This window comes from Panthera tigris, chromosome D4 (genome assembly GCF_018350195.1).
Source record: "Panthera tigris isolate Pti1 chromosome D4, P.tigris_Pti1_mat1.1, whole genome shotgun sequence".
In the NCBI taxonomy this organism is placed as follows: domain Eukaryota; kingdom Metazoa; phylum Chordata; class Mammalia; order Carnivora; family Felidae; genus Panthera; species Panthera tigris.
Window position 1 is genome coordinate 88,226,178 of NC_056672.1, and position 21,961 is coordinate 88,248,138.

A 21,961-nucleotide genomic window follows, 5' to 3' on the forward strand; every position below is an offset into this window, starting at 1 on the left:
GTGGGGCGCGGGGCCTGACCCTTTGCTCGGCCTTGTCGTGGGTTTCACGCCCCAGACAGTGGCACGGAGGGGGCTCTGTGCTGTAAAGGAAGCCCCGGTGCAGGGGTGACAAGTGCCGTGGCTTTCTGTGCTGCCGTCCGCAAGGAGAGAGACCCGTGCTCTTCCTAATAACACCAGTAGCGACAGGGGCAACAGTGAGCCACTACGTGCCAGAAGCTGGGACAGACCCTCCTTACGTTGCATTGTATTCACACAGCCACGCTGCGGGTGGGTCTTTCTTCTTGCTTTTAGTGTTCACTTATTTATTTTGAGAGAGTGTGAGCATGGGGAGCAGTCAGAGAGGGAGGAGGGGGAGAGAGAGAGAGAAAGAAAGAGAGAGAGAATATCCCGAGCAGGCTTCGTGCCGTCCGCACGAAGCCCGACACGGGGCTCGATCTCACAAACCATGAGACCGTGACCTGAGCCCAGGTCAAGAGGCGGACGCTTAACCGACTGAGCCACGCAGGCGCCCCGTCTACGGGTGGGTTTTGTTTCTCCATTTCGTAGATGAGAACGCTGAGGATGCGTGGAGAGGCGTCCCTTGCCTAGGCCTCGCGGCTGGGGGGCGGGGGGCAGGGGGGAGGGTGGCAGAGCTGGTGCTCACGCGCAGGCCTGTCCGGGCCCAGAACCCGCGGCTGGTCCTCTGGGGAGCCGGTGGCCAGCCCCAGATTCCCCCTCACAAAGGAGCCTCTAGTCTGAAGCTGTTAAACTCTTCCCACTGTGTTTCAGATCCTCTGGACCACGAGCCCCCCGTGTCTCCCCTGCTCCCTCGAAAAGAACGAGGTCCCCAGGATGGCGGCCTGAATGAGGATGAGCGCCTGCTTCCCAAAGACAAAAAGACCAACTTGTTCAGTGCCTTGATCAAGAAGAAGAAGAAAACGGCCCCAACGCCCCCGAAACGCAGCAGCTCCTTCCGGGAGATGGACGGCCAGCCCGAGCGCAAGGGGGCCGGCGAGGAAGAGGGCCGAGAAACCAGCAACGGGGCACCGGCTCTCCCACCCTCGGACGCAGCCGAGCCAGCCAAGTCCCCAAAGCCCAGCAGCGGGGCTGGCGTCCCCAACGGAGCCTTCCGGGAGTCCGGGGGTGCAGGCTTCCGGTCTCCCCACCTGTGGAAAAAGTCCAGTACGCTGACCAGCAGCCGCCTAGCAGCCAGCGAGGAGGAGAGTGGCGGCAGCTCCAGCAAGCGCTTCCTGCGGTCCTGCTCGGCCTCCTGCGTGCCCCACGGAGCCAGGGACACCGAGTGGAGGTCCGTCACACTGCCTCGGGACCTGCAGTCCACGGGCAGGCAGTTCGACTCGTCCACGTTTGGAGGGCACAAAAGCGAGAAGCCGGCTCTGCCTCGGAAGCGGGCGAGTGAGAACAGGTCCGACCAGGCGGCCAGAGGCACGGTGACTCCCCCACCCAGGCTGGTGAAAAAGACCGAGGAAGCAGCCGATGAGGTCTTTCGAGACGCGGGGGAGTCCAGCCCAGGCTCCAGCCCCCCAAGTCTGACTCCAAAACTCCTCCGCAGGCAGGTCACGGGCGCTCCTTCCTCTGGCCTTCCCCACAAGGACGAGACCGCCAAGTCCGGTGCCTTGGGGACACCTGTCACAGCTGAGCCGGTGCCCCCCGCCAGCAGAGCAGGGCCAGGTGCGTCCGGAGGGACCGGCAAGGCCCCCGCCGAGGAGCCCAGAGCGAGGAGGCACAAGCCTTCCTCCGAGTCCCCAGGGAGAGACAAGGGGAAACTGTCCAAGCTCAAACCTGCCCCACCGCCCCCGCCGCCGGCCTCCGTGGGGAAAGCCGGGAAGCCCGCTCAGAACCCGACCCAGGAAGCAGCCGGGGAGGCCAGCACTGGCGGGAAAACGAAAGCCGCGGCTGTGGTCGTGGATGCTGTGAACAGTGACGCCATCAAGCCCAGTCCGCTGGGAGAGGGCGTCAAAAAGCCCGCGCTCCCATCCGTGCCAAAGCCGCAGTCGTCCAGCAAGCCAGCGGGGGCCCCAGCCGGCGCGGCGCCCGCCCCCTCCACGTTGCCATCAGCAGCCTCCGCCCTGGCCGGGGACCAGCCCGCGTCTACTGCCTTCATCCCTCTCATATCGACCCGCGTGTCTCTTCGGAAAACCCGCCAGCCTCCGGAGCGGATCGCCAGCGGCACCATCACCAAGAGCGTGGTCCTGGACGGCACCGAGGCCCTGTGCCTGGCCATCTCCAAGAACTCCGAGCAGATGGCCAGCCATAGCGCCGTGCTGGAAGCCGGCAAAAACCTGTACACGTTCTGCGTGAGCTATGTGGATTCCATCCAGCAGATGAGGAACAAATTCGCCTTCCGCGAGGCCATCAACAAACTGGAGAATAATCTCCGGGAGCTTCAGATCTGCCCGGCGACAGCAGGGAGTGGCCCGGCGGCCACTCAGGACTTCAGCAAACTCCTCAGCTCCGTGAAGGAGATCAGTGACATCGTACAGAGGTAGCAGAAGCCGGGCGTGAGGCCGGCCGGAGCCGCCTGCAGCGCGTGAAGGCTTCCCCATGCCTGCGACAGTGGCCGACACCAGACCAGTGAGTTGGGACCTTGGCCCGGGAGCGCTGCGCCACACGGAGCCAAGGGCCACTGTGGAACACAGCCCGACTACCTGTGTTTTGTGCCAACTGTCCCGCACTTCCCCCTCCCCCAGCCCGGGCTCCCTGAGTCGCCTCTGTCCCGAGTTCTATCTGTGGAGTTCCTGCTCTGTGGACTCCGGTCGGCCCGCCGGCCGCCTCCCCACGTAGTGCTCCAGAACTGAGCTCTTCCGGCCAGGGGTGAAAGCAGATGAGCATATTTCCTTTCCGCTGGTCTTTCTGGAGGCCCTCCTCTGGGTATGCCTTCTCCTCCGCTTCCCGCAGGAAACGAGCGCCCCGAACAGGAGCCTTGTCACCGAGGCCCGAGGAACTGTCCTCCCCACCTACCCCATGGAGGGAGCCGGCGCAGAAGACCCGTCTCCAGAACTACATCCTGGGAAGCGCTTGCCAGCTGGTCACTCTGCCCTCCGTAGCTGCTGGGGGCTGGTGCCCTCACATCGCTCCGTGTGAAGGACAGCTCTTGATTTGGGGGGGTGAAACGGGGTGCTAAAACCAGCCGGCCCTTGGGTCCTTGCTGTCTTGTGGCACTGCTCGGCCTGGATGGAAAGCTGGAGTCTGAAGGGTAGGAGGGTCACAGTCCGGCGTGCAGGGTCAGGGGAGGCAGGCAGGGTGGCTGGCTGGGGGAACAGCTGGTACCCAGATGGCCCGGGGCTGGGCCCAGCCTACCTTCTTTTCAGGCTTCCAGGTGCCCAGAAAAGGCACTTGGTCTTGATTTCTGACCGATCTTCTCCTCCCTCGTACTCCTCTGAGACCAAGTGGATTCATGCAGAGCTCTTTCCTGTGTGACAAGCCAACCTTTAGTTTTCCGGAGCATTTCACGGCTCTGAGCTCAGCCCAGTCGCCTCCGGCACAGAAGGACCGGCCGCCGGCGCACGGGAGGAGGAGGACTGTGGCACCAAAGCCCCAACCGTTGCTGGCTGTGCGCTAAGAGGCCAATGTCCTGTTGAATCGCCACGAGCAACCAACACGCAACCCACTGTTTCTGCTGGGGTTTTCAGGGATGGAGAAAACCACAAACAGATGAAGCCCAGAAAGTGTCTCCAAGAGCAGGCCTCGGTCTCCTCTCCCCAGGCTGCCCAGGACCAGGCTCTCCAGCCAGGGGCCCAGGCCGCCTTGACCTTGACCTAGAGCAGCTGCTGAAGGAGGGGGGCAGGCACCTGCCTGGGCCCCCTGCCGGGCCCAGGCGCGACCACCTTCCACCCCCGTACCCCCGTGCCCTCACACCGGCCTCATCACCCGAACTTGTTCTTTATTTCTCTGGCAGAGATGGTTCCCTCTGCATCGATTTGTGCTGTCCTCACAGCTCATCACCTCTTTGCCCCCTCCCCCCCCCAGACTTCTGTGTCACACAGACTGAGGGAGGTGCTAGAACACCACCAGCGGCCTTGCAGACAAAGCAAAACCGACCCCACCCAGGTCCCCTCGACCGCCTCTTTCTATAAGGTACTGATTTTTTTTTTTTTGTTCACATGACGTGCCACTATATTTTGCATTTATATCTCGGTATTACACTCTTTTATAGACTTGCTCTTTTATAAATGACATGTAAATAGTTTTCCACTATTTTCCCTTCTCAAATGCTTATGGTGTCTTTTTTTTTTTTTTTTTTTTTTTTCTGGTCCAGTACATTTTGTTTCTGTATATGACTCTGTTTTTTGAATCCACATCTCTCCGTAGTATTTTTTAAATAAATGTTTACAACGTTAGAACTCGGGCAGATGGGTCTGGTCTGTCATTTTCCCTGTCCCTCCGGGCTGTGGTGTGCAGACGGGAGGGAGGGGGGTTCCTCGTTGCCCTCAAGGGGCTGGAGGCTCCGGGGTGGGTTTTACAGGAGTGCAGTGGGAATCCTGCATCCGGGCATCTTCCTCAGCCTGCCAAATGCGGTTTCCCTCCCTGCCCTGGCCTCCGGCCCTTCTTGCACCCTTGACACGGATCTGCCCGCAGCCCTGGGCGTGGGCCCTGCTTCCAAATCGGGAGGAAGAGGAGTCCAAGGGCTGTTCCAGCTGTCAGGCCGTCACAGCGTCATTGAATCGGGAGGAAGTACGTCCTGGGCTCCACTGGCCTGGAAGCGTTAGTCCCTCCACAGGTGCGCCTTTTTCCTCTGCCTGTGACCCCGCCTCGGCTCCCCACCGGCCCCCGAAGCGCCCCTCGCGCGCTGTGACCCACCCACCCCGTGTCTCCTTTCTCTGTGTGCACGAGGAGGGGCAGGGGGCCTGGAAATGCCACCTGCAGCGCCGTGGCCTCTCCCAGCCCCCCACCGAGGGGACCGAGGGGACCGAGGGGGCACGTGCGGCCGTTTCCTCGTCTTGGCCTGCATTTAACGCCAGCTGACAGCTTGGAAAATGGCAGTCGGGGAAGTGAGTGGTGCTGTCTGATAATGATACTTATTAAGCCAGCAGCCTTGTCAGGGGACACGGGTCCTGCTCACCAGAGCGTGTGCAGGACCACGGTTGAGTGGACCCTCTGAGGCCGCCGTGCTGCCTGTCTCGGGCCAGAGGTGAGGCCGCCGGCCTGCGGTGAGGGCTGGTGGGACCGCGGGGTGTGCCCGCACCCGGGGGCTGCAGGAGCCCCTCCCTTGTTTCACGGAGGCCCGGGCCACGCCGTGTCCAGGCCCCAGCTCTCCCAAGTCAGGGGGCCTTCCTCGAGGGACAGCTCTGGCGTCGGAAAGAAGACGCACAGTGACTTGGAGTGACGGCCACAACCGACGGCTGCTTCCTCCGTGCCAGACGTGGGCCCGGCCCAGAGTCTTCACGGAGCCCTCTTAGAGCACATTGTCCCGTTTTCTTGACGCCCAGCAGTGAGGCTGCAGCCGGGCACGGCTCTCGCCTGGTGTCCCGTGCCTGTCACCGCAGTGGCTGTGCCAGGGGGAAGTACAGGTCTTCTCTCAAGAACATTCCGTGTGTCGCCCGAGCTTCAGAAACTTACTTGGGTCTAGCCGTTCCAGGCTGTTCTAGTGGTTCCTGCCCTTTGTCAGGTCACAGAGCCCCTTGAGGACTTCGCGCACCTGGATCGAGCCCCCGAAAACCCACGTACGTGCACACACGGTTTTCGGGTAATTTCGAGGCCTGCCCTCCAGGTCCGGAACCAAGGAGCGCCCGAGGGTCAAGCCTGCCAGAAGGGCCAGCAGCTGCCGTTGATGCTGTTTTCACAAAATCCAAGCCCAAACGTCAGAGTGAGGATCGCAGGAAAAAAACCCTCAGACTGAAAACCGCCCAGATGCCGTCAGCACAGAGGAGCAGAACGTTGCGATGTGTTCACATAGTGGGATGTTACGGAGCAGCGGAGACGAACACTCTTGGCCGCAACCCCGCGTGGACACGAGTCATGCGAACGTAACGTTGAACAGAAGCAGCCAGACAACGCAATAGCGATGCCAGAAACTTCCGTTTATTTACGGCAACACGGCTAGCCTGTGGTGTCGTGTTAGAAGTCAGGATGGAGGGCCGCGCCTGGCTGGGGTGCAGGGGAGCTCTTGGGGGGCAGGTGACACCGTGTTTCTCAGTCTGGGTCGTGCCGGCCAGTGGGTCTGTCACTTGGTGAAAATGGAACTGTGCGCAGAGTGGGAGCCCGTTCTCCATGTGTGTCATACCCCAGTGGGAGTTTTCTTAAAATCACAGCCCACACGTGGGCGTTCTCAGCCACTACAGATGCGCCGCGCGTTACCACGTGACAGCCTCTCACTTTTTTTTTCTAACGAGGGAGGTTCTGTCGCCGTTCGGCATTTGATGTGTGAGGAAGTTGAGACTCAGAGACGTGGGGCAGCTTGCCCCGGGTCACACAGCATGTGCTGCCATATTGTGCTGGACTAACTCGTCGATGGTGGTAGGTGGCCCCAGCGTGGCCAGCAGAAGAGGTCTGGGCTCCAGTCGGGCTCCTCCCTCCGTCGTGGAAGAAAAGAAAGTCCAGGATTGCAGCCAACCCAGCTTCTCAGGTGTCGGGATGTTTTGCGGGAGGCATTGCCAAATGGAGTGTCCTGGGGAATCAATTTGTAAATGTTGCCTTGGCGCGGAAGGCGTCAGGTGGGACAAGACTGACCGGCCACGGTGTCCCTGTCATGCCTACCCACCTCCCTGATGGCGACCCAACATCGTGGGCAGGGCCCCAGCTCCCCGCTCGGAGGGTAAAAGCACCTTTCCTGACTTGGGGTCTTCAAGGGACTCTGTCCTGCAGCGTCTCTGGTCCTGGGGCAAAGTTAGGACAAGGTGGCTCCTTATTTACTTCAGCAGCTGCTGGATGGCCCGCTGCCTGCCCCATGAGCCTCCTTTTTTCTTAAAACGTTTTTATTAGTGTTTGAAACATAGGGGAAAATACAAAAATACTCCCCATCCAGTGTTTAGCTAGACGCCCAAGATGAAGGCTCTCGTGTGTGCGTCTTGCATCAACACCCGGAAAGGCTGCAGACAGGTGCCTGGGCTGGAGGAGACCATCCCATCACACCAGCTAGAGCAAACCCAGATAGGGAGCTTAATCTCTGCCTGCAAAGTCCATGTTTTCCAAAGAACCTCACCGTCACTAATCTGGAGAGTGATCGTCCCCGCCAAGGAGGGCGCGGGGGGTGGCGTGAAAGGCCCCCAAACCTCGACCAAGCCTCGGGGTAGAGCGAGGGGCGGGGAACTGAAGAGGTGGTGTCGCCAGATACAGCACGGGAGTGGACTGAACAGAGCAATGCCCTTAACGGTTTGATCGTTTAGATGTTCGGGGTTATTGCGCTCGAATGTACAAGCAACTGAAAGAATACCTTTGTTGCTGATGGTTGTTGAAGGGTGAAAGTGATGACAGGATATCCACCCCTCTGAAGGCCCTCCCCTTCCCCCTCTTTATCTCCGATTTCTCTGAGGTTAATCTCATCCTACTCAATTAGAAACCAGCCAGTATATTCCCAAACTGCGTGGTAAACGCATGCCAGAGTAGCTCAGCCTCGGTGACCTCCAGGTTCCTGCAGTTAGTGACCATGGAGGTGGCTCCTTTCATTCTAAGAGTAGAAATTGGCCAAGTGAGGGTCACCAGGGCACCTGGCTGCAGGGTGGTCCTCTGCCCTCGGCCTTCGATCTGTCCTGTCTCACCTGGTCTTTTCACAAGCATGTCCTCTGGCTTCCCTGCATGTGTCAGTGAGTGAAGGGAGGAGGGATCCAGCTTACTGCTCGCCCCCGCCCCAACGAAGTGGAAATGAGCCAAGACTGGGGCGAGAGCCTGGGCTGGGATTTCACTTCCTTCACGTGGCCACCCTGCGATGTCTATTCTCAGCTCCGGAACTGTCCTTGTTGGACACGCTGGGACTCATTTTCTCGAGGTTTACCCTCTGTGGCTTGAGGGCTGAGTGTTTGCCTCTCTTTACCAACAGACGAAGACCCCGGGATGTGTTCCATCCCCACCAGTCTGTCACATTAGCAGGACGCATCCCGGATCGTCCCTTCCCTGGACAGCGGTAGAAGCCAAAGGGAGTACGATGTGCCTCCCAGACTCCGTGTCGCTATCTGGCGCCTGTCCCGGCGGGGCGCGCGGAGGGGAGAAGCCGCGAGGAGCTCCAGGGGAAGGCAGCTCACTTTAACCCAAGGTGATGTTTGGATCCCTGTGTTCCTGTCCCACCCTGCCACCCAATTTCCGCGCCCCAGTCAGCTTGGCTCTTTTGTGGCTCAGATCTGTCACCCCCTAATGAAGTGGCTTTCTGGCTGCCGAGGATTGAGAGCTGCTGCTGGGGAATCTAAGTCACTAATAGAATGGAAAACACTGTGAAATGCTCCGAGGTGCCAAGCTGGGCCCAACCCAGTGTGGTTCTAAAAGGCTAATAAAAATCCACCAATTAATTGTGACAGCTCAATGGAAAATTATTCAATTGTGAACAGGGCCAAGCTGCAGCTCGAAAGGAGGAGGGGAGATGTTGCCATAGTAACATCAATCCAGGCTCTCATCTCGGCGGTCGAAGCCAGCCTGGGAGGGAGCAGGATCACGCGGCCGTATCTGACAGGGGATGGGATTGCAGGACACAGCAGAGCAGCGTTTGAAAGAGCTGCTCTGCCTTGCCCCGGGCCTGCAGCCACTCCAGGCTGAGCTCTGGCTTCCCCTGGGGTAGAGAAGTTGTTCTCAGAATGCTCTTTGCTTTGAGAAAGCCTCGGAAGGAGCAGTCGAGTGCAGCAGGAAAATACACCTCGTGCCGCGTTTCCCTCCGCCTTTGACCACTGGTATTACCAGCTGCCAATTAAGGGGATGCTGGGACAGGTGCGGGTGCCGGCAACACGATTTCCATCTCCCCAGAGTTAAGGCACTTGCAGCTCAGGAAAAACCCAGATTCCTGGGGGCACAGAGGACCTGTAGGCAAGAATCGGGTGAGCTAGCTTCCCATTACGGTTTTGCAGTTACAAGTTTTATTTCAAAAGACACACACGGCACATTCATATCCCGAACCCTCGAGGGGCAGCCTTGCCAGAGCAAAAATGTATTCTTGCCCTGTTCATCACCCACCAGACAGGTATACCGCCGAGCACGGGTATCAGAAGGGAAGGGGCAGCCGGGTCCGAACGACATCTCGACACCACAAGCAGGGTTTTCTTGCCAGAGGGGATCGTGTGTTAATGGGACGGAGAGCAAGATTGTTTCTGTTTCTGTTTTTTAACTTCCAGAACCGCACGCTACACCCGATGGAACACGCGGTCAGGGCTCCACTATGGATGGATGTCAGCTCCGGACGTCCCTGTGGAGACTGTCAAAACTTTGACTACCCTGCTGTCAGCATCAGCATCAGCCCACCTGCCTTCGGCTTAGCCAGCTTTGCTTATTCATATTCATGGCCCAGCCGCGTCCACCGCGCAGCTGACACCGCCCAGCCTCCGGGCCGCCAGCTCGGCCAGGGGACTGCTGAGACCCGGACCACCCGGGAAGGGGGCTGGAACAGACGGCGGTCTGTGAGCTACATCAGGGCGGTGCTTGCTGGGATGCGGCTTGCTTCCTTTTTTGGACCCCGTCCAGGTTTTGGCCTCAGCAAAGTTGGAAATCAAAAGGAAGCACCCACCTAAGCCATCCTACTGCTAAGAACTCATTAGAATATTCCTCACGCCTTCTTAGTATTCTGGTCTTTCGGGCTCGAGGAGAAGACAGGGCAGGGGGGTTGGAAGCAGCAGCGGGGAGGGTCCACGGAGAAGCCCCTTCCAGGATGCCCTGGCCCCTTCACCGCCGGCCAAAGCGGAAGCTGAAGCCGCCTTTCTTCCTGCTGTAACCGCTGAGCTCCTCGGCCAGGGTCCCCAACGGGCCGCTAGCCTTGTCGCCATCCGCCAGGAGGAAGCCGGTCGCCTCGCTGCCGTCATCCTGCCTCCCAAACCGGACCCTGAAGCCAGCACGCTGCCTGCCGGACGTCTGCAGCTCCTTGGCCGTGACAAGCGGGCCCAGTGGGTGCGGAGCTCTCGGCCGCCGGGGGGAGCCCCGTGGGAGGGAGACTCGGTGTCCCCCGGGCAGGTGGGCCCAGCCCATTTCACCTCTGACGCCACCCGCGGCGGCCTCTTCTGTGCCCAGCAGAGGAAAGCAGGCGCCCAGCGGCAGGAGAAGCAGGCAGTAAGGGCTTATCATCTGCCCGGGAGGAAAGAGAGGAACAAGTTACAGGCTGCACGCGTGGGCCTTGCATGACAACCTGTCAAGTGCTTCCCAGGGCCCGGGCAGCCATCAAAGGCTGGGGGATCAGCTGAGCCCAACTTGCAGGCAGCTTGAGGAAGTGTCACTATGCTGGGGGAGCAGGCCTTTATTTTCTTAGCAGGCTCAGGAGCTGATTGTACCAATTAGGCTGAGTCTCCTCTCCCGTGGTCCCCTGGATCTGACGGCCTTGGCAGCTTAGCATTCGGATAACCCCCCACTGCTGGGATGGCACACAGCCGGGCGGAGGGGGGGGGTGCCCATAGCCCCCGAGTGCTGCACAAACTTGGGCTCGGTCTCCTTTTATTATAATTTAAAAAAAAAAAATTTTTTTTAACGTTTGTTCATTTTTGAGAGACAGAGTATGAGCGGGGAAGGGGCAGAGAGAGAAAGGGGGACACAGAATCCGAAGCAGGCTCCAGGCTCTGAGCTGTCAGCGCTTAGCCCGACGCGGGGCTCGAACTCACAGACTGCGAGATCATGACCTGAGCCGAAGTCGGAAGCTCAACCGACTGAGCCATCCAGGAGCCCCAAATAATTATTGACTCTTGGGCCATATCATCTCAGAGCCACAAGGTAGGGAATGAATAGCATCGATCTGTCTTAGTCTTCAACTCGATGCTAAACGGGTGTGGCTAAGCCGCGTAGCTGGGACACCTAATGTCTCTTTACCACGGAGACGAATTGCTCCCGGAAGCTGGAATGGATTTGATGTTCCTGGCCTAACACGCCCACCTGGGGAGAAGCATGTGGACGTGGCCGGGCTGTCAGTGATCCCTACAGAGCACCACCCACGTGCCAGGCCCTGAGCTAAAACCTGTGAGCCCCGTCCGTGTGACCTCGGCAGACTGTCCTCACAGTAAGCATGTTTTCAGCCGAGAAGACTGTCCAGAAGGCTGAGAGACTGGACCACAACTAGAAAGGGGAGGCCCTGAGATTCATGATTCTAATGGCCGGACAGCTTGGCCCACCGGGTGTGTGGGCAGTGCTTTGTGGCCCTGTCCATCCGGTGCCGCCCTCACGTCCCTCCCGCGGGAGGGTCTCACTCCCTTTGACAGAGGGGGCCGTGCTCAAGCAGGTGACGTGCCCGAGACGTCACGGCTTTATAAGTGACAGAGCCGGGATTCAAGCCCAGGTCTAAGTGACTCAGAGCCACTACTCTACCCCGTGGATGGCAGTCCACGGGGGGATTTGGAACAGAAATAGAGCTTCCCAAAATGCCCCTGCTTTGGCAGCAATTGCTCATTCCCTCCTAAAGGAAGCCTTTCTGGTAATGACCATGGCGAGTCGGAGCTGGCTGGTGCTCTGAGGAGAGCTGAGGCTGGAAAAAAGAGCTGGTTCTGGAGAAGAGGCACGGGCTCCCCAGAGCTCTTTCCAGAAATGGCTCCCTTGAAGACATTTCAAAGGGAACTCAGCCAGAAAGCTTTGAAAAAGTCATAAAAGCAGCCTCCTCTCTACCCAAATCCAGCCCTCTAACTTCTATCACCTCCTCCCCCGGAGCTGAAGTCAAGCCTCGCCTGCTTCGGGAAAGCCTCTCCATCAGGGCCTGGGCGGAGTGGGGGGCTTTCCACAAGGCAGCCGGCAGCCCTGTGGGCCGGGCAGGATCCCATCTGGGGGACGACTCTGCCGGGAGATGGCCTCTGGGTCTCGAGAAAGGGTGCATCGATGCCTAGAAGGAAGTGGCTTCTCTCCCCTCGTCGGGGGCGGGTCGTGGACCCCTTCGAGAACAGGGGTGGTGGAAGTTGGGACATCCGCCACCGAAAATGGGCCCCAGCACGAGTCGGGACTTCAGTCCCCGACGTTGAGGACGAGGCAGGAAAAGCACCCGGGGGAGACGGAGGCTGAGCCCCGGAGGGCAGCCGTGGCCAATCTCAGGGCCGCGAGAGGAGGTGTTTGGTCACCACCTCCCTGACCTGGAGGAGGGGTCCAGCGAGCAGGGTTCCCTTTAGGGATGGCGTGGCTGTACTCACCGTGCTGCGGGCCTGCTCCCCAGGAGGGCTGCTGGGCAGGGCGCCTCCGGGCTCCTGTCTGGGAGGTGCGGCTCCGGGCTTCTCCCGCTTTATATAGGCCCCCGGGTAGATTTGCCGCCCTGTGGTCTGATTGCCGCACATTCCTGACCCTGGGATTCCATTGGGGACGCTGGTGGCCAAGGAGGGGGCACTGCTGCCGGCCTCGATAAAAGACCCGACACAAACAGGATGTGGTCTGATGACGGGAGCCGAGGGGGCTGCCCTTTGCCCAGGCCTTGTCTCCAGCGGGGCAGCCAGCATCGTTAGCCAGCCATCGCGGGCACAGACCCTCGAGTCCCTCGGGAGAGGTGTGAGTGGCACACCCACCCTTACCCTTCACGGTCCTGCGTTCGTCGCGTCTGCCTCACTCTTCGGAGAAGCAGGGTCGGGGGGAGGCGGTGTCCACCCCTCGCCCACCCACGCCCGACCCGCACAGCCGCTCCCGTGGGCGGTCAGGCGGGCAGCTGTGTTGGGTGGCGTGGCCGTGGGCCTCACGAGGGAGGGCTGCTTCCTACGAGGGGGAATGCGGAAGGGGTTCGGAGCCCCCTGGCCCGTGTCCCCTGTACCACAGTCCATTTGTTCCTGAGAAGGGAAGCTGAGTGGGGCCGCCCGGTTCAGCGTCTGACTCTCGATCTCGGTCCCGTGGGGTCCCATGCTGGGTGTGGAGCCCGCTTAAGGGAAAAAAAAAAAGGAAGCTCGGTGTTTCCCACAACCCCGGCACCCAGCTCAGTGCCCGACTCCCATTCGGGGAAGGACGGACCCACCGGCAAAGGTTTTCAAAATGCGCTGGCTGTCCGCTGGGTGGCTGGCAGGGCCTCGCTTTCTGAGCCTCAGCGGAGAGTGGCCATGGTGACGGGGCTCGGAGGTGAGGCCCTTAGCCCAGTGTGGGGCTCGGCAAGGGCTGGGGAGGGTCGGCAAGGTCATGGCAGTGGCTCTCTGCACCGCCGGCACCCACAGTGGGGGACACGGCGTCCGTCACTCCCCGGGCGCTGGTTCCCGGGCGGTTCCTCCCCAGGTGGGCTCACAGATCGGTGCGGGGAGCGTCCCACGTTGTCACCCGCACGTCCCCGCGGCGGAGCGTGGGGTCGGGGGGGCTGCGTTGCAGGCCACGTGTTTCTGCAGGATCCCTCTGGTCCGGGCATGGCCACTGACTGGACACCTCGCTCACGACTTGGGGTGCTCACCCCACGGCTGTTCGCTCTGCCTGCGCTGCGTCTGATCACAGAGCGACCCCGGGGTCTGCTTCAGGAGCGAGGGTCGGCTCGGCTAAGCAGAGATGCGGTTCCCGGTCGGGCAGAGAGCGCTACAGAGTGTTCTCCGGGCACTGGCCAAGGTGGGAGGCCGGCGCCCACTCCTGCAGCCCCAGGAGCCCACGTCCCCACACCTGGTGACCCAGCACCGTGTCTTCGGAGCACCTGTGGGGAGACCAGCAGGGGGTGTGAAGGGCCCAGCCAGGCCCCCAGCCTCTACTCCTCTCTTGGCCTAGATTTCCCCTCCACTGAGAGTGAGCAGGGCGATGAGGGGAGCAGGTGCCGGGTGAGGCTAGGCCGCCCTGCCGTTGTCCCGAGCCGGCTGCTCCGGCGAGGCTGGGGACCAAGCACAGAGGCGTTCCCCCAGTCTCCGGGGCCCTCACCCCCGCTGACCTCCGTCACCTTTGCCTGTGGGTGCTGGGGGGTGTGGAGAACCACCCCGCCATTCACACGGGGAATAGAGACGGCCTCGTGGACACTTCCTGTCCCCCATCGACCTGAGGAAGGGGCTGGAATACTGCCCCTCTGCAGGGGGAGAGGGGAGTCTGAGGCTCAGAGGGTCAGAGCACTTGGCCTTGCGGGAGCAGGCCCAGCCCCCATCCTCCGCTGTCTGCAGCCCCATCTGCAGCGGGAAGCCTTGGTTCCCCCCCGGTCTTGTCTGGAGAGAACAGGGCCAAGAAAGAGCCGTGTGGATTGACTTTGGGCTTCTCCATGGGCAGGTGCAGGGGGCGGGTGCATTCATGTGCCGACGGGAGCAGGTGCAGAGCTGGCTTCCGTCCCCTGAGGGGCTGGTGTGTGCGTGGGAGACCAGAGGAGCAGTGTCATTTGATCTCCCTACTTAGTGCTGGTTGGTTGTGACATTGGGTGCTGCTTAGTGATGGGGTGCGGCCCGCGGTGGGTCCCTACCATGCTGTGAGGCCTGGGCCAGATGCTTGCCTCCTCTGTGCCTCAGTTCTTGTGGGTGTAGAAAGAGAGGTTTGGGTTCCCAAGTTGCGCTCTGTGAAATTTCTCAGCCGGGGGGGTGTAGGGAGGGCAGGGGTGGGGTCAAACCCCAGGGCCACCCCATTCCCGCCCGGAGAAAATCTCCACTTGGCTCTCTGGCAGGCCGAACTCCAAGAAGAGGTTCTGCTGTGAGGCCCGCCGTGACCCAGGTCCCTTCAGGGCCGGCGCCCGCAGCTCTGAAAAGAGGCCACAGGAAGTCCCGAGTGTTGGGGCTTGGGGTGGGGGTGAGGTTGGGGGTGAGTAGGAGGAGGTCCCCAGGTGTCCCCCCCCCGAGAACAGCCGGCCCGAAAGATTGCTTTCAAGTACTCTTCCTGGACTCCCTCCAGGGGATGGGCAATGGGAGAGGTGACGACCTCTGGGCCTCCAGAGCAGCAGATCGACAGGCTCTGGGCTGTGGGAAGGTCAAGGACGGCTCAGGCTGTCAGCCAGAGAGCAGTAGGCTCCGTTCGGCTTCCTGAAACAGAGGCTTTTCACGGGGTCAGGGTAAAATGGGAGAGAGGTTTCAGGGGGTCCTGCTTTCTTCCACCAGGACTGAGGTTCCCCGGGAAACCTCCCTAGAACATCAGGGCCAAGTCCCAGGATGGCCAAGCTCACAGCAGCCTCAGTTCCTTAAGACACCCCGGCCCTTGCTTCTCTGCATAGGGCTGTGACCTTGCAAGAGTGGGATGTATTGGGGTGACAGCCTGGCAGTTGGCCCCGTGAGCCTGTGGGGAGGCAGGTGGCCGTGACCAACTCGGTGACTTCCTGCGGCCTGGCCCAGGAGCCACATAGCCAGGGGGTCCCTGTGGGTCTGATACTGAGAAGGCGAGACCGCACGCCGTTGGCCGGGGACACGTTATGAAGGGGGATAGCATTCTGTGAACGTTCTAGAAGCCTCCAGCTACCGGGACAGAGACCTCTGTCCCCCGTGTGGCCCGGTGGGCAGACACCCTCCAGCTGCCCCCACAGGGGGCCTCAGGCAGGGCTCCAGCACATCCCGGCTCTGACCCCGCACCAGGTCTCTGATACGGGCACTCGATAGATGTTGGACTTCATTAAATCAGCTCAGGGGGTGATTTTGTCCTCAAGCTTCACACTGGTTTTACGAATAGCCACTAGGGACTGTTGTTTTTAATAAAGTCTCAGCTCCTCAGGACTCCAGTCTCGGCCACAAGAGAGACCCTGGGGACCCCCGTGGGAGGCACGGGCCCGTCCCCGGACGCCTGGCCCCAGGAGGATCTCCCCCGCCGGGAGGTGGCCCAGCTGCTGGCCGGTGTGCGGCTGGTTCTGCTCAAGGATCTGGGGCGGCCTCTGGGGACACAGGGCTACCTGGGAAACACCGCTTCTTCAATAGAAATAAAGACGGTGAGGAAGTCTGGGGAAATCGGGCAGGAGGCGGCCTTGACGTGGGGCGCCGAGCAAGGTTAGAGGCAGCCGGGTCAGCACAAGACTTTATTAGAGACAGGGACACACGACGCCAAGTGTCCGCAGCCCAGACCAGCTTCGGTTCCGCACCACGCTCTGTCCATCGGCAGCCGTGCTGGCCCTCCAGCATCTCCACACACACCCTGCCAGCCGCGTGTGGACAGTCGGGCAGTCCCCCCCGTGTTCAGCCCCAAACCTCTGGGTCTGCTGAGTCCTGCCAGCCGCTTGGCCCCCTTGGGGTCTGGGGATAGCTCTCTCCCTGCAGGCAGGTGAAGACAGGCCCTGGGGAGGCCCCCGGCCGCATGGACCAGAGCCTAGCGCCCTTTGTTTTAGCACGTGTCCCGCAGGCATGTTGCTCCTCAGACTGCACGGGACAGAGGTGTGACCACGGGCCTAGCCGAAGCCCCCCCTGTCGCCATGACGTGGGGCAGATCCTGTTGACCGACCTTCCGAATCCCGGGTGAGGGGGCTCGGGCCCCAGACCGGCCAGCCAGAGGCCCGTGTGACCGAGGGTGGCTGGTGGGGCGAGCAGGGGGGCAGGAAGAGGCAGGCCTGTGATACCGTTTCTGCCCCCAAGACGAACATTCTCAAGCCGAATTGCACACAGCCACAGGGGGACGATGCAATCTGGGCGCTACTCCCGGCGCTGTCCTGATCCCCTGGTGGGTGGTGCTGAGGCCACCAAGGGCGGAAGTGCAGGCGCCATCCACCCTCTGGACGCAGCGAGCTCAGGTGGCCCATCAGGCGGCCTCTGGTCGAACTCTGGAGAGACGCGTCCAAAGTTTGGGGCAGGGGGGGTTGCAGAATGAGTGAGGCCACTGGCTGATTGCACAGAACCTACCCGTGCTGGGGGAAGGGAACCTTCGGCAGCTTCTGGAGCCACGTGCACTGCCCCCCGAGATCCCCGTGTCGAGACCCCTCCTCTGCTTGACTCGTCGTTCCCCTCATCAGTGGGAGAAGGAAAGGGAGGGAGGGTTGGTTAGGTCACAGACCCCCACTGTCAAACCATCAGCTTAGGCCCCCCGAGACGGAGTTCAGGTGCAATGAGCCTGGGTCCCGGGTGACCTTTTGGACGCATCTGTCGTCCCTCCGTCCTCCGTGGAGCTGCGTCTTGCGACTTGCTCTCCTGACACCCTCTTCTTCCTGGGATCGCTCACTCGATGGCCATCCACGCTGACCTCACACCGCGGGCTCCTGGAGGCCGGGGGCCAGAGCCTGCTTTGCTCAGCACAGCCTCCTGGCCCAGAGCAGGTGTTCAGGGACCCTCTGTGCTCCGCACCAGCCTTCAAAGGGTGCCCTTTAGGAAGGGGGGTGCGCTGGCCCACCGTGACGGCTTTAGTGCCCATTCAGCCAGTGTTTGAGCCGGCCATAGCCCTCTGTGCCAGTCCTGGGCCAGGAGCGGGGCTGGCGCGCTCGGGTCGGCAGGAACGGGTGTCTTCAGGTCGGCCGGATGCTCCTGAAGGCCACCCGCACCTGTCCCCACACCAGGCCGGAGCCGCGGCACACGTCTGTTCTGCAGCCAAGCCCTGGCAGGAGCGCCCCTGAGCTTCCCGACGCGCACGCACATCTGTGAATCCGTTAACATCACACTCACCAGGAGTTTGTGTGATGACCGATCAGAAAGCGCGCGACACTTTCCAAACAGCGGCTGGCACTGCAAGGCTGGCGGCAGAAGCCGGCTCTCGCCTGGGGCTGCTGGGGGAGAAGGGGGCTCCCTGGGATGAGGACTTGGGGGTCCCACGCAGCCAGAGTCTGCACTGCGCCCGCGGGTCCTGGCAGCTCGGGGTGGGGTGGGGGGCTGGCTCTCTCCTAGAGGACGGGAAAGGGGCCTGGCAGGGGAGAGCCCTCCTCCCCCCATCTCCCCCACCCCACACGGCTCCGCGGCCCCTCCAGCAGCCGGGCTGCTCCCCAGCACCTGCTCACCCTGGGCTGCAGCCGTCTGTTTCACGGCCACGTTCGCTTCAAGCCGCGGGGCCGACAGGGCAGGGATGCGGTGTTGCCCAGCGCCCAGGCAGGCCCCGGCCCACAGCAGATGTCCTGCGAAACTCTGCTGAAGGCTGCGACCGGGTGGAGCTCCAGGGGACCGGCCAGGTTGCACACGGGTCCGCGGCACGTAATTACTGAACCGCAAACTTGGGTGGGTGGGGAAGGGAGAGCTAAAGCCCACGCTCCCCTATGTGCCTGTCTTCATCTGCCTTCCAGTGAAGGAAGGAAACACCCCCTCCCTCCCTCCCGCCCACCCTCCGGGCAGCCCCCCAGGGTGACCTTCCAGCCCTCTCGAAGCGCCCCCGCCCCCATCAAATCCCCACAGGTAGGAACGTAGAAAAACAGCCTGGTGCTTGGTTCTGAGGGCAAAGGCATTGGGGTCCCAGCGGGTTGATATCAGGTTGAGGGCCGCTCATCTTGGCCAGTTCTTATGGGGAGGGGGAGGGGTAGAGTGATAGTATGTTGGGCATTGGGAGGATTCAATGAAAGATGGTTTCGAGCGTCTGGTGGTGCCTCAGTCTCCCCCATTTGCCCAGCGAGTCTTGGCAGTGCCCAGAGTCACCAGCAGGGGGCAGCCGCCCCCACTTGAGACAGCAGTCTCGGGGCTGAAGGGCTAACGGCCACCCAACCCCTCCTGGTCCACCCTCCCCCCTGCAGGCCTGATGCCAGGGGGCCCTAGGATCCCGGAGTCCCTGGGAACGGTGGGACACGCCCCCACGGCAGCCCAGAAAAGAGAGATCCTCACCGGCCAGGCCCAGAGGATTCAGGACCTGCCCCAGCCTCCCACGGGAAAGAGGATAGGGTGGGGTGGGGCTCCGCCGCCCCAGGAAGGCAGGAGGCTGGGCGCAGCAGCCAAAGGGACTGAGGACCTCCCAGGCCTTCAGGAACACAGGGGTGGGGGTGGGGGAGCTCCCAGAAACTGGCCCCGGGGTAGGAGTCCCCACGGGCAGCCGCACCCCGGCCTGGGGGAAGGGTTGGCATGTGGCTGTCCAGCCTTTGTCTGGTCTTTGGGGGAGAGGCCGGATCCTCAGGCACCAGGGAAGTGAAATTTCGAGGCCAGAGGCGGCTGGCCTCGGACCTGACTCAGAAAGACCAGACACTCCCTCCGTCTCCTGAAAAGGCTGCTGGGGGTGCCGCCGGCCCCTGCCCTGTGCCCCCATAACGCTGGGTGTCTGGACGGGCGAAGCGGAGGGTCTGCCGGGGTGCCGGGCCGACTGCTGAGCACGGGAAGTCAAGACACTTGGCCCAGGAGCCAAAGTCCGGGCGGGCAGAATTTGGGGGTGTCGAGTCGCCCCGCCCCCATCAGCAGAGGTGAACTGAGGGGTGAGGACAGCGTGAAGGGGACGTACAACCCCCCCCAACACGTGAGCAGGCCGGCCACGTGCGGGCAGGTGGGCGTCGGGGGGGGTGGGGGGTGGGGGGAGATGCAGGGTGGGGCTGGGCTCGGGGACCACGGGGGGCGCGGGGATGGGTGGGGGCGGGGGGCCGGGGTGGGGAGCGCCCAGCTAGCGGTCCTCGCGGACCGGCCGGATCTTCATCTCGGAGAACTTGAGCGAGTACTGCCAGCCGGTCCAGGAGGACCACTCGATGCCGTCGGCGTAGGAGGCGTGCGCGCCCCGCAGGTACTGCCCGTTCAGGTTGGACGTGTGGCAGTTGCGGTACCACCAGGCGCCGCGGTAGAAGGCCGCGCAGTTGTTCTCTGAGTGGTCACCGTCGCGGTCCTTGGTGGTGAACCTCATGCCGCTGTGCTTCAGGAGGGAGTCCCCTGCGCAGGCGCAGACACAGACGCACGCCGCTGCGTCCTCAGGGCGCCTCCCCTGGACGTGCGCGGTGGCCCACGTGTGCCCCCGCTGTGCGGCTCGCGTGCGCCCACGGTGCCGCCCTGGGGGTCCCCGGGCTGTCCCTGGCTCCTGGCCGTCTCTGTCCCTTCTCCCAGCTTCTTCACGCGCTCCCTCTCCTTGCCCTCCTGCCTCCGCCTCAGAAGAGAAACCCAGCCCAGAGAGGTGCAGCCACCACACTTTAGAGGCCCAGCGGAACACAAGCCCCCGGTGTCCTGCTGCCTGGCTCGAGGCTCCCTTTGCCCGTCTGCCAAATGGGTGAGCAGTTCGGGCCCCGGTGCTCTGCGTTGCCGGGATGGGGGCCAGGTGGGACTTGAAGGTGGAGGCCAGAAGCACCGGGCCTGGGGCTTCTTTGACCTCCTGAGTGGGGAGACTGGCGGGCGTCCCCCCACACCTGCCCTCCCTTTTCCCCCGCCGCCGCCCCGGGGTCCCACCTGCAGTGCCCGAGTAGTCGGCCACGGTGAGCGGGTAGCCGTCTTCCTCCGGGTCCACGGAGAACAAGCCCACGCCAAAGCTCCCGTAGCGGGCGTAGGCCGTGCCGTTCTCGAAGTCCTCGAGGTCCACGTGGAGCTCGTAGGCGGCCTGCGTGGTCAGAGCGTGGATCCTCCTGAGCCCTGGAGTCGGGGAGGGAAGGGCAGACGTGGTGGGAGGGGCTCACAAGGTGACCCCCGCGGGAGGGAACTGGGGCGACTGGAGAGCCGAGGGCACGTGGCTCGGGCCAGCCTGTGTTTGGCAACAAACCGAGGACCGACCATTTCTCGTGTTTGGTTTTCCCTGTCGGGCTTTAAGTCGGGCTCTGCTTTCCAAACGTTTGAGTGGAAGGTCAGTAGAAAGACTGTAGGCTTCAGAAGGAACCCGGAAAATCTGGGTTGGGGGTGGCGACCCCCCTCGTCCTCTCTCCCACTCAGGGCTCCGGCCGGAAAGGATCTGGGACTCGTATATATCTCCCTGAACCTGGCCTCTGAGACTTTGCAGATGCTGTTCCCTCTGCCTGGGACACTTGTCCCTACTCCCCCACGTCATGCTCTGCTCGTTTTCAGGCTGCACCCGGGGAAGGCTGCCTGGCCTCCTGTCTGGGTCGAGGACCTCTGCCAACCCAGCTGCTCCCCCCGTTGGTGTGTATCATTCTGTGCCCCCGCGGCCTGCCCCCCACCGTGGAAGCTCCATGAGAGCAACGGACTGTCCCGTTGACGCTGAATCCCGGCATGTGAGCGGGGTTCCGTCCACCATAGGTGCTCAATAAATGCTGCCTTAGCGGCTGAGCGGGAGAAGTGGGAGGGCTGAGTCTCCTGCTGTCTCCAGGGCCTGGCCCTGTACCTGCCCCCACACCCCCATCGTCCCGCGCCCTCCCTCCCTCCCACACACTCACATTCAAGGTGCTTCCCTGCCAGTTTGATTACCTCTTGATTACGAGGGCGTTTAATTAAAATTACAACTTATCAGCATCGAGTGACACTTCATCAGCCTCTCCCTCCTGAGCTCCAAACCCATCGGTGGGGCCGGGGTGTGCAAGCTAACGGGGCGAGAAGGCTGTGCGGACCCTCCCCCAGCGAGGCCGGAGGGAAGCCTGGGTCCCACGGTCTAGGTCGGGGGCACAGGAGAAGCCGCCGTGAAGTCGCAGGGGCCACAGCAGACCCCGCCCGCCCTACTCTCCCGGGACCTGGCCAGGACCGGGCTCTGAGAGCAGAAGGGTCTCGTCTCCCTGCCTCTCTCTGCTCTGCTCTGCTCTGCTCTGCTCCCCCACCCCCGGGCTGGAGTTTCAGAGCCAGCCGCTGTCCCTCTCTCGGGGCCCTGGCTGGTACACCTGCGGAGTGGGCCTCACGGGGCTGAGATGAAGGGCCAGGCGGGTTCCACAAGCTGTAAGGGCCGGGGCGACAACAGCCACCAGCTGGACGGCACTCACGAATGCCGGGCACCGTTCCGAGCACTTCTCGGGGGTTAATGAATCCAGCAGAATTCGAATGAGTCCAATTTAATTAAAGAATCCCTGTACAGCTCTTAGAACAGCGCCTGGCCCGCTGCACACGTTACCCGGGTGTCATGATCAACGAGGCAGGGGCTTCATTATCCCTATTTTACAGGTGAGAAAAATGAGGCACAGAGAGGTTAAGGTGCGGGCCCAGGTCACCCAGCTGGTAAGTGGCAGAGCTAGGAGTTGAACCCAGGCAGACTGGCCCAGACGCCTTGCCCTTACTCAGTTCTTGTCCGAGACCGATCATCGGCT

At 61.9% G+C, this 21,961-nt stretch overlaps 4 protein-coding genes across 12 annotated transcripts in view; 1 reads left to right on the forward strand and 3 right to left on the reverse strand.

Annotated features, from left to right (window-relative positions):
- ABL1 (ABL proto-oncogene 1, non-receptor tyrosine kinase) overlaps positions 1-10,523 on the forward strand; it is a 149,362-nt gene extending 138,839 nt beyond the window's left edge. For 7 of the 9 annotated variants that reach the window (XM_042965330.1, XM_042965334.1, XM_042965335.1 and 4 more), the window contains one exon: positions 769-4,432. In XM_042965330.1, the coding sequence (XP_042821264.1) occupies positions 769-2,486 (1,718 nt within the window). In that variant the 3' untranslated portion in view covers positions 2,487-4,432. Of the gene's footprint in view, positions 1-768; positions 4,433-7,972; positions 8,375-9,248 lie in introns of those variants that run through there. The other 2 variants (XR_006210838.1, XM_042965338.1) reach the window with 2 other exon arrangements.
- On the reverse strand, positions 9,706-10,188 carry LOC102949091 (pyroglutamylated RFamide peptide). Its single transcript, XM_007078834.3, has one exon. It carries the CDS (start codon positions 10,186-10,188, stop codon positions 9,793-9,795), a length of 396 nt encoding a protein of 131 aa, XP_007078896.3. The 3' UTR covers positions 9,706-9,792.
- Positions 10,524-16,074: 5,551 nt separating the features above from the next.
- LOC122232964 (protein FAM189B-like) lies at positions 16,075-18,274 on the reverse strand. Its single transcript, XM_042963507.1, has 3 exons — positions 18,179-18,274; positions 17,837-18,086; positions 16,075-17,722 (listed from the first exon to the last, which is right to left on the reverse strand). Exons 1-3 carry the CDS (start codon positions 18,272-18,274, stop codon positions 17,199-17,201), a joined length of 870 nt encoding a protein of 289 aa, XP_042819441.1. The 3' UTR covers positions 16,075-17,198.
- Positions 18,275-19,404: 1,130 nt separating this feature from the next.
- Positions 19,405-21,961, reverse strand: part of FIBCD1 (fibrinogen C domain containing 1) — a 30,406-nt gene continuing 27,849 nt past the window's right edge. The window contains exons 7-8 of the mRNA XM_042964905.1: positions 20,172-20,351; positions 19,405-19,664 (exon numbers count right to left, since the gene is read on the reverse strand). Of these exons, the coding sequence (XP_042820839.1) occupies positions 19,405-19,664; positions 20,172-20,351 (440 nt within the window). The remainder of the gene's footprint in view (positions 19,665-20,171; positions 20,352-21,961) is intronic.